The sequence below is a fragment of the Poecile atricapillus genome, chromosome 30, assembly GCF_030490865.1.
Source record: "Poecile atricapillus isolate bPoeAtr1 chromosome 30, bPoeAtr1.hap1, whole genome shotgun sequence".
NCBI classification, from domain to species: domain Eukaryota; kingdom Metazoa; phylum Chordata; class Aves; order Passeriformes; family Paridae; genus Poecile; species Poecile atricapillus.
Genome location: NC_081278.1, coordinates 291,822 through 305,965, shown reverse-complemented (window position 1 = coordinate 305,965; position 14,144 = coordinate 291,822). Strand labels below are relative to the sequence as shown.

At 54.4% G+C, this 14,144-nt stretch overlaps 1 protein-coding gene across 1 annotated transcript; it reads left to right on the top strand.

The window, feature by feature from the left end:
* Positions 1-10: 10 nt before the first annotated feature.
* On the top strand, positions 11-14,144 carry TNNT1 (troponin T1, slow skeletal type). Its single transcript, XM_058859560.1, has 13 exons — positions 11-36; positions 1,605-1,618; positions 1,927-1,965; positions 2,123-2,155; positions 4,350-4,371; positions 4,478-4,538; positions 5,780-5,896; positions 7,856-7,933; positions 8,635-8,745; positions 9,565-9,674; positions 10,893-10,983; positions 13,042-13,082; positions 14,004-14,144. Exons 1-13 carry the CDS (start codon positions 11-13, stop codon positions 14,044-14,046), a joined length of 786 nt encoding a protein of 261 aa, XP_058715543.1. The 3' UTR covers positions 14,047-14,144.

Genomic DNA, 14,144 nt, shown 5'->3' with positions numbered 1-14,144 from the left:
GATCGGCGCCATGTCGGAGCCCGAGGAGGAGATGGAGTGAGTGACCCCCCCTGGGACCCCCAAATTCACCCCAAATTCACCCTGGGACCCCCAAAATCATCCCCAAATTACCCTGGGACCCCCCAAAACATCCCCAAAATCACCCTGGGACCCCCAAAAACATCCCCAAATTCACCCTGGGACCCCCAAATTCATCCCAAAATCACCCTGGGACCCCCAAAATCCTCCCCAAATTAACCCTGGGACCCCCAAAACATCCCCAAATTACCCTGGGACCCCCAAAAACATCCCCAAATTACCCTGGGACCCCCAAAACATCCCCAAAATCATCCTGGGACCCCCAAATTCACCCCAAATTATCCTGGGACCCCCCAAAAACTCCTCAAATTCACCCTGGGACCCCCAAATTCACCCTGGGACCCCCAAAATCCTCCCCAAATTACCCTGGGACCCCCAAAAACATCCCCAAATTACCCTGGGACCCCCAAAAACTCCTCAAATTCACCCTGGGACCCCCAAATTCATCCCAAAATTACCCTGAGACCCCCCAAAAACATCCCCAAAATACCCTGGGACCCCCAAAACATCCCTAAATTCATCCTGGGACCCCCAAAATCATCCTGGGACCCCCAAAATCACCCCAAATTCACCCTGGGACCCCCAAAAACATCCCCAAATTACCCTGGGACCCCCAAAACATCCCCAAATTACCCTGGGACCCCCAAATTCACCCTGGGACCCCCAAATTCCTCCCCAAATTACCCTGGGACCCCCAAAACATCCCCAAAATCACCCTGGGACCCCCAAAATCACCCCAAAATCATCCTGGGACCCCCAAATTCACCCTGGGACCCCCAAAATCATCCTGGGACCCCCAAATTCACCCTGGGACCTCCAAAACATCCCCAAATTACCCTGGGACCCCCAAAAACCTCCCCAAATCACCCTGGGACCCCCAAAATCACCCTGGGACCCCCAAATTCCCCCCAAATCCCCCCTGGGACCCCCAAAATCCTCCCCAAATTACCCTGGGACCCCCCAAAAACTCCCCAAATTCACCCTGGGACCCCCAAAAACATCCCCAAATTCACCCTGGGACCCCCAAAACATCCCCAAAATCCCCCAAATTCACCCCAAAATCATCCTGGGACCCCCAAAATCCTCCCCAAATTCATCCTGGGACCCCCAAAAACTCCCCAAAATCATCCTGGGACCCCCAAAACATCCCCAAATTCACCCTGGGACCCCCAAAACATCCCCAAATTCACCCTGGGACCCCCAAATTCCCCCAAAATCCCCCCAGGACCCCCCAAATTCCCCCAGGACCCCCCAAAACCTCCCCAAATTCCCACCAAATCCCCCCCGGGACCCCCAAATCCCCCCCAAACCCCCCAAAATCCTCCCAAATTTCCCCCAAATCCCCCCTGGGACCCCCAAATTCCCCCAAATCCCCCCCCAAACCCCACAAAATCCCCCCAAAATCCCCCCTGGGACCCCCCAAACCTCCCCAAATTCCCCCAGGACCCCCCAAACTCCCCCCAAAACCCCCAAAATCCCCCCCAGGACCCCCCAAATCCCCCCCTCACCCCCTTTTCCCCCCCCAGGGAGCAGCAGGAGGGTGAGTGACCCCCGAGTGACCCCAATTAATTAACCCCCGCTAATTAGCGCCAACCCCGCCCCCTTAACCGCCTCCCCCCCCCCGCTAATTAACCCCGGGCCGTTAATTAACCCCGCCCTGATTCAAATTAACCCCCCCAGAATGCGCTGGTGGGGGGGGCTAATTAGCCTATTCACCCTCTTAATTAGCATAATTAATATGTTAATTGGTGTGATTAGCATGTTAATTAGCATATTAGCTCATTAACACCTCCCTAATTTGGGGGGGGGCTGCCCCCCCCTCCCCAAATTTCACCCCCCCCCCCCCAGAGGAGGCGGCGGAGGAGGAAGAGGAGGAGGAGGAGGAAGGTGAGGAAGGAAAAAAAAACCCCAAAAAAACCCAAATTTGGGGGATTTCAACCCAAAAAATTGGGGAAATTCCCCCCCAAAAAAAAAACCCCTCCCCAAATTGTGACCCCTCCCCAAATTGTGACCCCTCCCCAAATTGTGACCCCTCCCCCCACAGCCTCGGAGCCCCCCAAACCTCCTGAGGAGCCAGGTACGACCCCCACCCCAAAAAAACAACCCTGGGACCCCCAAAATCCCCCCCAGAAACACCTGGGACCCCCAAAATCCCCCCCAAAAACACCTGGGACCCCCAAAATCCCCCCCAAAAACACCTGGGACCCCCAAAATCCTCCCCAAAACCACCTGGGACCCCCAAAATCCCCCCCAAAAACACCTGGGACCCCCAAAATCCCCCCCAAAAACACCTGGGACCCCCAAAATCCTCCCCAAAAACACCTGGGACCCTCAAAATCACCCCCAAAACCACCTGGGACCCCCAAAATCCTCCCCAAAAACACCTGGGACCCCCAAAATCCTCCCCAAAAACACCTGGGACCCCCAAAATCCCCCCCAAAAACACCTGGGACCCCCAAAATCACCCCCAAAAACACCTGGGACCCTCAAAATCACCCCCAAAACCACCTGGGACCCCCAAAATCCTCCCCAAAAACACCTGGGACCCCCAAAATCCCCCCCAAAAACACCTGGGACCCCCAAAATCCCCCCCAAAAACACCTGGGACCCCCAAAATCCCCCCCAAAAACACCTGGGACCCCCAAAATCCCTCAGAAATCCCCCAAAATCCCCCCCAAAAACACCTGGGACCCCCAAAATCCTCCCCAAAAACACCTGGGACCCCCAAAATCCTCCCTAAAAACACCTGGGACCCCCAAAATCACCCCCAAAAACACCTGGGACCCCCAAAATCCTCCCCAAAAACACCTGGGACCCCCAAAATCCTCCCCAAAAACACCTGGGACCCCCAAAATCCTCCCCAAAAACACCTGGGACCCCCAAAATCACCCCCAAAAACACCTGGGACCCCCAAAATCCTCCCCAAAACCTCCCTGGGACCCCCAAAATCACCCCAAAAACACCTGGGACCCCCAAAATCCCTCAGAAATCCCCCAAAATCCCCCCCAAAAACAACTGGGACCCCCAAAATCCCCCCCAAAAACACCTGGGACCCCCAAAATCCTCCCCAAAAACACCTGGGACCCCCAAAATCCTCCCCAAAAACACCTGGGACCCCCAAAATCACCCCCAAAAACACCTGGGACCCCCAAAATCCTCCCCAAAAACACCTGGGACCCCCAAAATCCTCCCCAAAAACACCTGGGACCCCAAAAACCACCCCAAAAACACCTGGGACCCCCAAAATCCTCCCCAAAAACACCTGGGACCCCCAAAATCACCCCCAAAAACACCTGGGACCCCCAAAATCCTCCCCAAAAACACCTGGGACCCCCAAAATCCTCCCCAAAAACACCTGGGATCCCCAAAATCACCCCCAAAAACACCTGGGACCCCCAAAATCCCTCAGAAATCCCCCAAAATCCTCCCCAAAAACACCTGGGACCCCCAAAATCCACCCCAAAAACACCTGGGACCCCCAAAATTCCCCCAGGACCCCAAATCCCCCCCAAATCCCCCCCAAAAATCCCCCTGGGACCCCCAAAATCCCCCCCAAAACCCCCCTGGGACCCCCAAAATCCTCCCCAAAAACACCTGGGACCCCCAAAATCCCCCCCAAAAACACCTGGGACCCCCAAAATTCCCTCCAAAAACACCTGGGACCCCCAAAATCCTCCCCAAAAACACCTGGGACCCCCAAAATCCCCCCCAAAAACACCTGGGACCCCCAAAATCCCCCCCAAAAACACCTGGGACCCCCAAAATCCTCCCCAAAAACACCTGGGACCCCCAAAATCCCCCCAAAAAACACCTGGGACCCCCAAAATCCTCCCCAAAAACACCTGGGACCCCCAAAATCCTCCCCAAGAACACCTGGGACCCCCAAAATCCACCCCAAAAACACCTGGGACCCCCAAAATCCTCCCCAAAAACACCTGGGACCCCCAAAATCCTCCCCAAGAACACCTGGGACCCCCAAAATCCACCCCAAAAACACCTGGGACCCCCGAAATTCCCCCAGGACCCCAAATCCTCCCCAAATCCCCCCCAATCCCCCCCAGACCCCAAATCCCCCCCAAAATCCCCCTGAGCCCCCCCAAATCCCCCCAAATCCCCCCAAAATCCCCCTGAACCGCCCCAAATCCCCCCCAAATCCCCCCCAAACCCCCCCAATCCCCCCAATCCCCCCCAAATCCCCCCCAAAATCCCCCCCAAACCCCCCCCAATCCCCCCCAAATCCCCCCCAATCCTGACCCCATTTCTCCCCGCAGAGGAGGAGCGGCCCCGGCCCCGGTGAGGGGGGTTTGGGGGTTCAGGGGGGGTTTTTGGGGCAGGTTTGGGGGTCCCTGAGCCCCCCTGACCCCCCCTGAGCCCCCCTGACCCCCCTGAGCCCCCCCAGCCCCATGGTGTCCCAGCTGGCGCCCCCCAAAATCCCCGAGGGAGAGCGCGTGGACTTCGATGTGAGCGGGGGTTTGGGGGGGATTTGGGGGGATTTTGGGGGGATTTGGGGGGATTTGGGGGGGTCTGGGGGGATTTGGGGGGGATTTGGGGGGTCTGGGGGGATTTTGGGGGGATTTGGGGGGATTTGGGGGGGTCTGGGGGGATTTGGGGGGGATTTGGGGGGTCTGGGGGGATTTTGGGGGGATTTGGGGGGATTTGGGGGGGTCTGGGGGGATTTGGGGGGGATTTGGGGGGTCTGGGGGGGATTTTTGGGGGGTCTGGGGGGATTTGGGGGGGGTTTGGGGTGGTTATTTGGGGTCTGGGGGGGATTTTGGGGGGGTCTGGGGGGATTTGGGGAGGATTTGGGGTGGTTATTTGGGGTCTGGGGGGATTTGGGGGGGATTATTTGGGGTCTTGGGGGGATTTGGGGGGGATTTGGGGGGATTTGGGGGATTTTGGGGGGGATTTGGGGGGGTCTGGGGGGGATTTGGGGGGATTATTTTGGGTCTGGGGGAGATTTTGGGGGATTTGGGGGGATTATTTGGGGTCTGGGGTGGTTATTTGGGATTTGGGGGGATTTGGGGGGATTATTTGGGGTCTGGGGGGGATTTTGGGGGGTCTGGGGTGGTTATTTGGGGTCTGGGGGGGATTTTGGGGGAGACTTGGGGGATTTGGGGGGATTTTTGGGGGTCTCTGGAGGTTATTTGGTGTCTGGGGGGATTATTTGGGGTCTGGGGGAGATTTTGGGGGATTTCGGGGGATTATTTGGGGTCTGGGGTGGTTATTTGGGGTCTGGGGGGGATTTGGGGGGATTTTGGGGGGGTCTGGGGTGTTTTTTTGGGGGCATTTGGGGGGATTATTTGGGGTCTGAGAGGGATTTTGGGGGGGTTTTGGGGAGCTGGGGGGGATTTGGGGGGATTTTGGGGGGTCTCAGGAGGTTATTTGGGGTCTGGGGGGGATTTGGGGGGAATTTGGGGGAATTATTTGGGGTCTGGGGGGGATTTTGGGGGACCCAGGGGGTATTTTGGGGTGATTCAGGGATATTTTGGGGTGAATTTGTGTGATTTTGGTTAATTTGGGTCTGGGGTCCGCAGGACATCCACCGGAAGAGGATGGAGAAGGGATTATTGGGGGTTATTTTAGGTTATTTTAGGTTATTTTGGGGTAATTTTGGGGTGATTTTGGGGTATTTTGGGGTGGTTTTGGCTGATTTTGGGGTGAATTTGGCTGTTTTTGGTTAATTTGGGTCTGGGGTCCGCAGGACATCCACCGGAAGAGGATGGAGAAGGACCTGCTGGAGCTGCAGACCCTCATCGACGCCCACTTCGAGCAGCGGCGCCGCGAGGAGGAGGAGCTGCAGGGGCTCATGGAGAGAATCGTGGGTCTTTTGGGCCATTTTGGGCCTTTTTGGGCCTTTTTGGGGATTTTTGAATTTTTTGGGATTTTTTTTTATTATTTTGGGGGATTTTTTTAAATTTTTTTTAAATTTTTTTTACGATTTTTTTGGGGATTTTTTGGGATTTTTTTGATTTTTATGGGAGTTTTTGGGGGGATCTTTTTGGGTGGTTTTGGGGATTTTTGGGGTTTTTTGAATTTTTTGGGATTTTTAGGATTTTGGGGATTTTGGGGGGATTTTTTTGGGATTTTTTGGGGGGTTTTTGGGGGTCTCAGCCCCCTCCCCACACATCAGGAGCTGCATCATGAGGAGGAGGAGCTGCAGGGGCTCATGGAGAGAATCGTGGGTCTTTTGGGCCATTTTGGGCCTTTTTGGGGATTTTTGGGGATTTTTGGGGATTTTTGAATTTTTCGGGATTTTTTTTAATTATTTTTGGGATTTTTTTAATTTTTTTTTTTATTTTTTTACGATTTTCTGGGGATTTTTTGGGTTTTTTTTATTTTTATGGGATTTTTTGGGGGGATCTTTTTGGGTGGTTTTGGGGAATTTTGGTTTTTTTTTTAATTTTTTTTATTTTTAGGATTTTTAGGATTTTGGGGAGATTTTTTTGGAATTTTTGGGGGATTTTTTGGGGGGTTTTTGGGGGTCTCAGCCCCCTCCCCACACATCAGGAGCTGCATCATAAAGAGGAGGAGCTGCAGGGGCTCATGGAGAGAATCGTGGGTATTTTGGGCCATTTTGGGCCTTTTTGGGGATTTTTGGGACTTTTTGGGGATTTTTGAATTTTTTTGGGATTTTTTTTTTATTATTTTTTGGGATTTTTTTAAATTTTTTTTCAATTTTTTTACAATTTTTTGGGGATTTTTTGGGATTTTTTTGATTTTTAGGGGAGTTTTTGGGGGGATCTTTTTGGGTGTTTTTGGGGATTTTTGGGGTTTTTTAATTTTTTTTTATTTTTAGGATTTTGGGGATTTTGGGGGGATTTTTTTGGAATTTTTTGGGAATTTTTTTGGGTGGTTTGGGGTTTTTTGGGATTTTTTGGGTGGAATTTTTTGGAGATTTTTTGGGGGGATTTTTTGGGGGATTTTTTTGGGTGTTTTTGGGTTTTTTTGGGATTTTTGGGGGGGATTTTTGGGGGGATTTTTTGGGGGATTTTTTGCAATTTTTGGGGATTTTTTTGGGACTTTTTTGGGGATTTTTTGGGTGGCTTTGGGATATTTTTTGGTGTTTTTGGGATGTTTTGGGGGTATTTTTTGGGGGTATTTTGGGGTGGTTTTTAGGTGTTTTTGGGGTGTTTTTGGGGTGTTTTGGGGGTATTTTGGGGTTTTTTGGGGGATATTTTTTGGGGGTCTTTTTGGGCTGTTTTTGGGGTATTTTGGGGTGGTTTTGGGGTGTTTTGGGTGATTTTGGGGTGTTTCTGGGGTATTTTGGGCTGTTTTGGGGGTTTTTTGAGGTGGTTTTGGGGTGGTTTTGGGGTGTTTTTGGGTATTTTGGGGTGTTTTTGCAGTATTTTGGGGTGGTTTTTGGGGTGTTTTTGGGGTGTTTTTGGGTATTTTGGGGTGTTTTTGCAGTATTTTGGGGTGGTTTTGGGGTATTTTGGGGGTATTTTGGGGTGTTTTTGGGGTGTTTCTGGGGTATTTGGGGTGGTTTTGGGCTGTTTTTGGGGTATTTGGGGTGGTTTTTGGGGTATTTTTGGGGTATTTTGGGGTGTTTTTGGGGGTTTTTGGGGGTCTCAGACCCCTCTGGGCACGGCAGGAGCGGCGCCGTGCCGAGAGGAACGAGCAGCTGCAGGGGCTCCTGGATCATGGGGTGTTTTTGGGGGTATTTTAGGGTTTTTTGGGGTATTTGGGGTGGTTTTTGGGGTATTTTGGGGTATTTTTGGGGGTTTTTGGGGTGGTTTTGGGTGTTTTTGGGGGTCTCAGACCCCTCTGGGTACGGCAGGAGCGGCGCCGTGCCGAGAGGAACGAGCAGCTGCGCAGCAGGAACGAGAAGGAGAGGGAGAGGCAGGCGAGGCTGGCGGTGAGGAGAGACCCCAAAATCCACCTGGGAACCCCAAAATTCCCCCAAATCCACCCCAAAATCCACCTGGGAAACCCAAAATCCACCTGGGAACCCCAAAAATCCATCTGGGAACCCCAAAATTCACCTGGGAACACCAAAATCCACCTGGGAATCCCAAAATCCCCCTGAATCCCCCCAAATCTGACCCAAATCCCCCCAAAAATCCCCCCCAGATCCCCAAAATCCCCCCTAGGACCCCCAAATTTGATCCAAATCCCCCAAATCTCCCCAAATCCCCCCTGGGACCCCCAAATTCCCCCCAAATTTCCCCCAAATTCCCCCAAATCTGACCCAAATCCCCTCTGGGACCCCCCAAATCCCCCCTGGGACCCCCAAATCTCCCCAAATTCCCCCCAAATCCCCCCTGGGACCCCCCAAATCCCCCCTGGGACCCCCAAATCTGACCCAAATCCCCCCTGGGACCCCCAAATTCCCCCCAAATCCCCCCTGGGACCCCCCAAATCCCCCCTGGGACCCCCAAATCTCCCCAAATCCCCCCCAAATCCCCCCTGGGACCCCCCAAATCCCCCCCAAATCCCCCCTGGGACCCCTCAAATCCCCCGTGGGACCCCCAAATCTCCCCCAAATCCCCCCTGGGACCCCTCAAATCCCCCCTGGGACCCCCAAATCCCCCCCAAATCCCCCCTGGGACCCCGCAGGAGGAGAAGCTGCGCAAGGAGGAAGAGGAGGCCAAGAAGAGAGCGGAGGACGACGCCAAGAAGAAGAAAGTTCTGTCGGCCATGCCCCACTTTGGGGGGTACCTGGCCAAGGTGGGGACCCCCAAAACCCCCTGGGACCCCCAAAACCCCCCTGGGACCCCCCAGAGCCACAGGGACCCCCCAGAGATCCCATAGGGAGCCCCTTGTCCCTGGAATCTGCACCCAAATCCCTCCAAATTCACCCCAAATCCCCCTGAATTCACCCCAAAACCCCCCAAATTCATCCCAAATCCCCCCAAACTGACCCCAAATCCCCCTAAATTCACCCCAAATTTCCCCAAACTGACCCCAAACCCCCCTGAATTCACCCCAAATCCCCCCAAATTCATCCCAAATCCCCCCAAACTGCCTCAAATCCCCTCAAATTCACCCCAAATCCCCCTGAATTCACCCCAAATCCCCCTGAATTCACCCCAAATCCCTCCTGGACCTCCCCAAATCCCCCCAAACTGACCCCAGACCCCCCAAATTTCCCCAAATTTCCCCCAAACTGACCCCAAACCCCCCGAATTTCCCCAAACTGACCCAAAACCCCCTGAATTTGCCCCGAATTTCCCCAAACTGACCCCAAATCCCCCAAATTTGCCCCAAACTGACCCCAAACCCCCCGAATTTGCCCTGAATTTCCCCAAACTGACCCCAAACCCCCCGAATTTGCCCCGAATTTCCCCAAACTGACCCCAAACCCCCCAAATTTGCCCCGAATTCCCCCAAACCCCCCAAATTTCCCCAAATTTCCCCCAAATTTCCCCAAACCCCCCGAATTTGCCCCAAATTTCCCCCAAATTTCCCCAAACCCCCCGAATTTCCCCAAACTGACCCCAAACTGACCCCAAACCCCCCGAATTTGCCCCGAATTTCCCCGTCCAGGCCGAGCAGCGCCGGGGCCGGCGCCAGACCGGGCGCGAGACCAAACTGCGCGTCCTGGCCGAGCGCAAACGGCCCCTGGACATCGAGAACCTGCGCGAGGACGAGCTCAGGTGGGACCCCAAACCCAAAATACACCCCAAAATCACCCCAAAATCACCCCAAAAACCATCCTGAACCCCAAAAACACCCCAAAATCACCCCAAAACCCACCCTGAAACCCCAAAATCCACCCTGGGACCCCAAAAACCACCCCAAACCCACCCAAACGGCCCCTGGACATCGAGAACCTGCGCGAGGACGAGCTCAGGTGGGACCCCAAACCCATCCTGAACCCCAAAATCACCCCCAAAAAACATCCTGGGACCCCAAAATCACCCCAAAACCCACCCTGGGACCCCAAAAAACGTCCTGAACCCACCCCAAACCCACCCCAAACGCCCCCAAACGGCCCCTGGACATCGAGAACCTGCGCGAGGACGAGCTCAGGTGGGACCCCAAAACCATCCTGAACCCCAAAATCACCCCAAAAACACCCCAAAACCCAAAAAAACACCCCAAAATCACCCCAAAATCCATCCTGGGACCCCAAAAACCACCCCAAACCCACCCCAAACCCACCCCAAACGGCCCCAAACGGCCCCTGGACATCGAGAACCTGCGCGAGGACGAGCTCAGGTGGGACCCCAAAACCCAAAATACACCCCAAAAACACCCCAAAACCCACCCTGGAACCCCAACATCCACCCTGGGACCCCAAAAAACATCCTGAACCCAGCCCAAACCCACCCAAACGGCCCCTGGACATCGAGAACCTGCGCGAGGACGAGCTCAGGTGGGACCCCAAAACCCAAAATACACCCCAAAATCACCCCAAAACCCAAAAAAACACCCCAAAATCACCCCTGGGACCCCAAAATCCATCCTGGGACCCCCCAGGACCCCCCGAAATCTCCCGCAGGACCCCCCAAATCCCCCCCAGGACCCCCCAGGAGCCCCCCAAATCCCCCCAATCCCCCCTGTCAGGGCCAAGGCCCAGGAGCTCCACGAGTGGGACCCCCCAATCCCCTCCCCAAATCCCCCCAAATCCCCCCAGGACCCCCCAAATCCCCCCCAATCCCCCCAGGACCCCCAAAGGCCCCCCAGACCCCCCAAACCCCCCAAAATCCCCCCCAAATCCCCCCCAGGACCCCCCAATCCCCCCCAATCCCCCCAATCCCCTCCCCAAATCCCCCCAGGATCCCCCCAGGACCCCCAATCCCCCCCCCAGGACCCCCAAACCCCCCCCAGACCCCCCAGGACCCCCCAAATCCCCCCAATCCCCTCCCCAGGGCCAAGGCCCAGGAGCTCCACGCGTGGCTCCAGCAGCTCGAGTCGGAGAAATTCGACCTCAGCGAGAAACTGCGGAGACAGCGCTACGAGGTGAGACCCCAGACCCAAATCAGTACAGATCACTGAGACCCCAGACCCAAATGGGGACACCCTGACACCCCCCTGAGACCCCAGACCCAAATGGGGGATCCTCTGAGACCCCAGACCCAAATTAATACAGACCCCTGGGACCCCAGACCCAAATACAGACCTAAATACAGACCCCAGACCCAAATACAGACAGACCCCAGACCCAAATGGGGGATCCTCTGAGACCCCAGACCCAAATTAATACAGACCCCTGGGACCCCAGACCCAAATACAGACCCCAGACCCAAATACAGACCTACAGACCCCTGACCCAAATACACACGGACCCCAGACCCAAATACAGACCCCTGACCCAAATACAGACCCAAATACAGACCCCCTGAGACCCCAGACCCAAATACAGACCTACAGACCCCAGACCCAAATGGGGACACCCTGACACCCCCTGAGACCCCAGACCCAAATACAGATCTACAGACCCCTGACCCAAATCAGTACAGACCCCCTGAGACCCCCCTGAGACCCCAGACCCAAATTAATACAGACCCCAGACCCAAATACAGACAGACCCCAGACCCAAATGGGGAATCATCTGAGACCCCAGACCCAAATACACACAGACCCCAGACCCAAATACAGACCTACAGACCCCAGACCCAAATACATCAATACAGACCCCTGACCCAAATCAGTACAGACCCCTGGGACCCCAGACCCAAATACAGACCCCAGACCCAAATTAATACAGACCCCAGACCCAAATACAGATCTACAGACCCCTGACCCAAATCAGGGATCATCTGAGACCCCAGACCCAAATACAGACCCCAGACCCAAATACAGACCCCAGACCCAAATTAATACAGACCCCTGGGACCCCAGACCCAAATTAATACAGACCCAAATAAATACAGACCCCTGAGACCCCAGACCCAAATCAGGAGACCCCAGACCCAAATACAGACCCAAATACAGACCCCAGACCCAAATTAATACAGACCCAAATACAGACCCCAGACCCAAATCAGTACAGACCCCTGACCCAAATTGGGGATCCCCTGAGACCCCAGACCCAAATTAATACAGACCCCAGACCCAAATCAGTACAGACCCCAATACAGACCCCAGACCCAAATCAGTACAGACCCAAATACAGACCCCAGACCCAAATACGGACCCCCTGAGACCCCAGACCTGAATTGGGGGATCCTCTGAGACCCCAGACCCAAATCAGGGATCCTCTGAGACCCCAGACCCAAATACAGACCCCAGACCCAAATCAGGGACCCCAGACCCAAATCAGGGGACCCCAGACCCAAATACAGACCTAAATCAGGGGACCCCAGACCCAAATACAGACAGACCCCAGACCCAAATCAGGGGACCCCAGACCCAAATGGGAACACCCTGAAACCCCCCTGAGCCCCCAGACCCAAATGGTGACCCCAGACCCAAATCAGGGGGGGCTGGGACACCCCATAAACCCCCAGACCCAAATCGGGGGGAGCTGGGATCCCCCTGAGACCCCAGACCCAAATTCAGGGGGTTGGGACACCCCAAAATCCCAAATCCAGGGAGGGTTGGGACATTCCCCAATCCCCCAGACCCAAATTGGGGGCCTTGGGACCCCCCTGAAACCCCCAGACCCAAATTGGGGGGATCAGAACCCCCTAAACCCCCCCAGACCCCAAATTTGGGGGGGCCCAGCACCCCCAGACCCATTTTGGGCCCCCCCACCCCAATTTCGGAACCCCCCAGACTCATTTTGGGCCCCCCAGACCCATTTTGGGCCCCCCCAGCCCCATTTTGGGACCCCCCAGACCCATTTTGGGCCCCCCCAGACCCATTTTGGGACCCCCAGACCCATTTTGGGCCCCCCCAGACCCATTTTGGGACCCCCAGACCCATTTTGGGCCCCCCCAGCCCCATTTTGGGCACCCCCAGACCCATTTTGGACCCCCCAGACCCATTTTGGGACCCCCCCAGACCCATTTTTAGGGATTTTTTGGGGGGAAAATCCCAAATTTGGGGGGGTCTCATCCCAGCCCCTCCCCCCAGATCAACGTCCTGTACAACCGGATCAGCCACGCCCAGAAATTGTAAATTTGGGACATTTTGGGGGGATTTGGGGCGTTTTGGGGGGATTTGGGGATTTTTGGGGATAATTTGGGTTTTTTTGGGGAGAATTTGGGTTTTTTTTTAGGGGGGATTTTGGGGTTTTTTTGGGGAGAATTTGGGGATTTTTGGGGGGAATTTTGGAGTTTTGGGGATTTTTTTGTGTTTTTGGGGCAAATTTGGGGTTTTTTGGGAGGGAATTTTAGATTTGGGGGGATTTGGGTTTTTTGGGGGGGATTTGGGTTTTTGGGGGGGGGGGTTTTGGTTTTTTGGGGGGGAAATTGGGGTATTTGGGCGTGATTTTGGGTTTTTTGGGTTTTTTTGGGTGGATTTTGGGGTTTTCTGGGGGGCAATTTTCGGTATTTTGGGGTTTTTTGGGTGTTTTTGGGGTTTTTTTGGGGGGAATTTTTGGGATTTTGGGTTTTTTTGGGTGGATTTGGGGTTTTTGGGGGGAATTTTCGAGATTTTGGGGGATTTTGGGATTTTTGGGGTGGATTTTGGGGTTTTTGGGGGGGGAATTTTCGGGATTTTGGGGTTTTTTGGGTAGATTTTGGGGGTTTTGGGGGGGAATTTTCAGGATTTTGGGGTTTTTGGGGGGGAATTTTTGGGATTTTGGGGGATTTTGGTGGTTTTTGGGTGAATTTGGGTTTTTTTGGGGGGGAGTTTTCGGGATTTTGGGGTTTTTTGGGTGTTTTTGGGTGTTTTTGGGTGGATTTTGGGGTTTTTTTGGGTGTTTTGGGTGTTTTTGGGTGGATTTTGGGGTATTTTGGGTGTTTTTTGGGTGTTTTTTCGGTGTTTTTGGGTGTTTTTGGGTGTTTTTGGGTGTTTTTTGGCTGTTTTGGGGTTTTTTGGGTGTTGTTGGGGGGTCCCCGAGGCTCTGATTCGCCCCCGCCCCTCCCCCACAGCAAGAAGGTCACCAAGGGCCGCGTGGGCGGGCGCTGGAAGTGACCCCGCCCCCCGTGACGTCACCGCGTCACTACGTCACTCCAATAAAACCCATTACGTCACCGCGCACACCGCGTCACGTCCGCGCTTTTTTTTTTTTT

Excerpts from the sequence above, each read along its gene's own strand:
- TNNT1 (XM_058859560.1), top strand. The coding sequence starts at position 11 with ATGTCGGAGCCCGAGGAGGAGATGGA. Across the intron at positions 1,966-2,122 it reads AGAGGAGGAGGAGGAGGAAG|CCTCGGAGCCCCCCAAACCT; the intron begins GTGAGGAAGGAA and ends CTCCCCCCACAG. Across the intron at positions 10,984-13,041 it reads TGCGGAGACAGCGCTACGAG|ATCAACGTCCTGTACAACCG; the intron begins GTGAGACCCCAG and ends CCCTCCCCCCAG.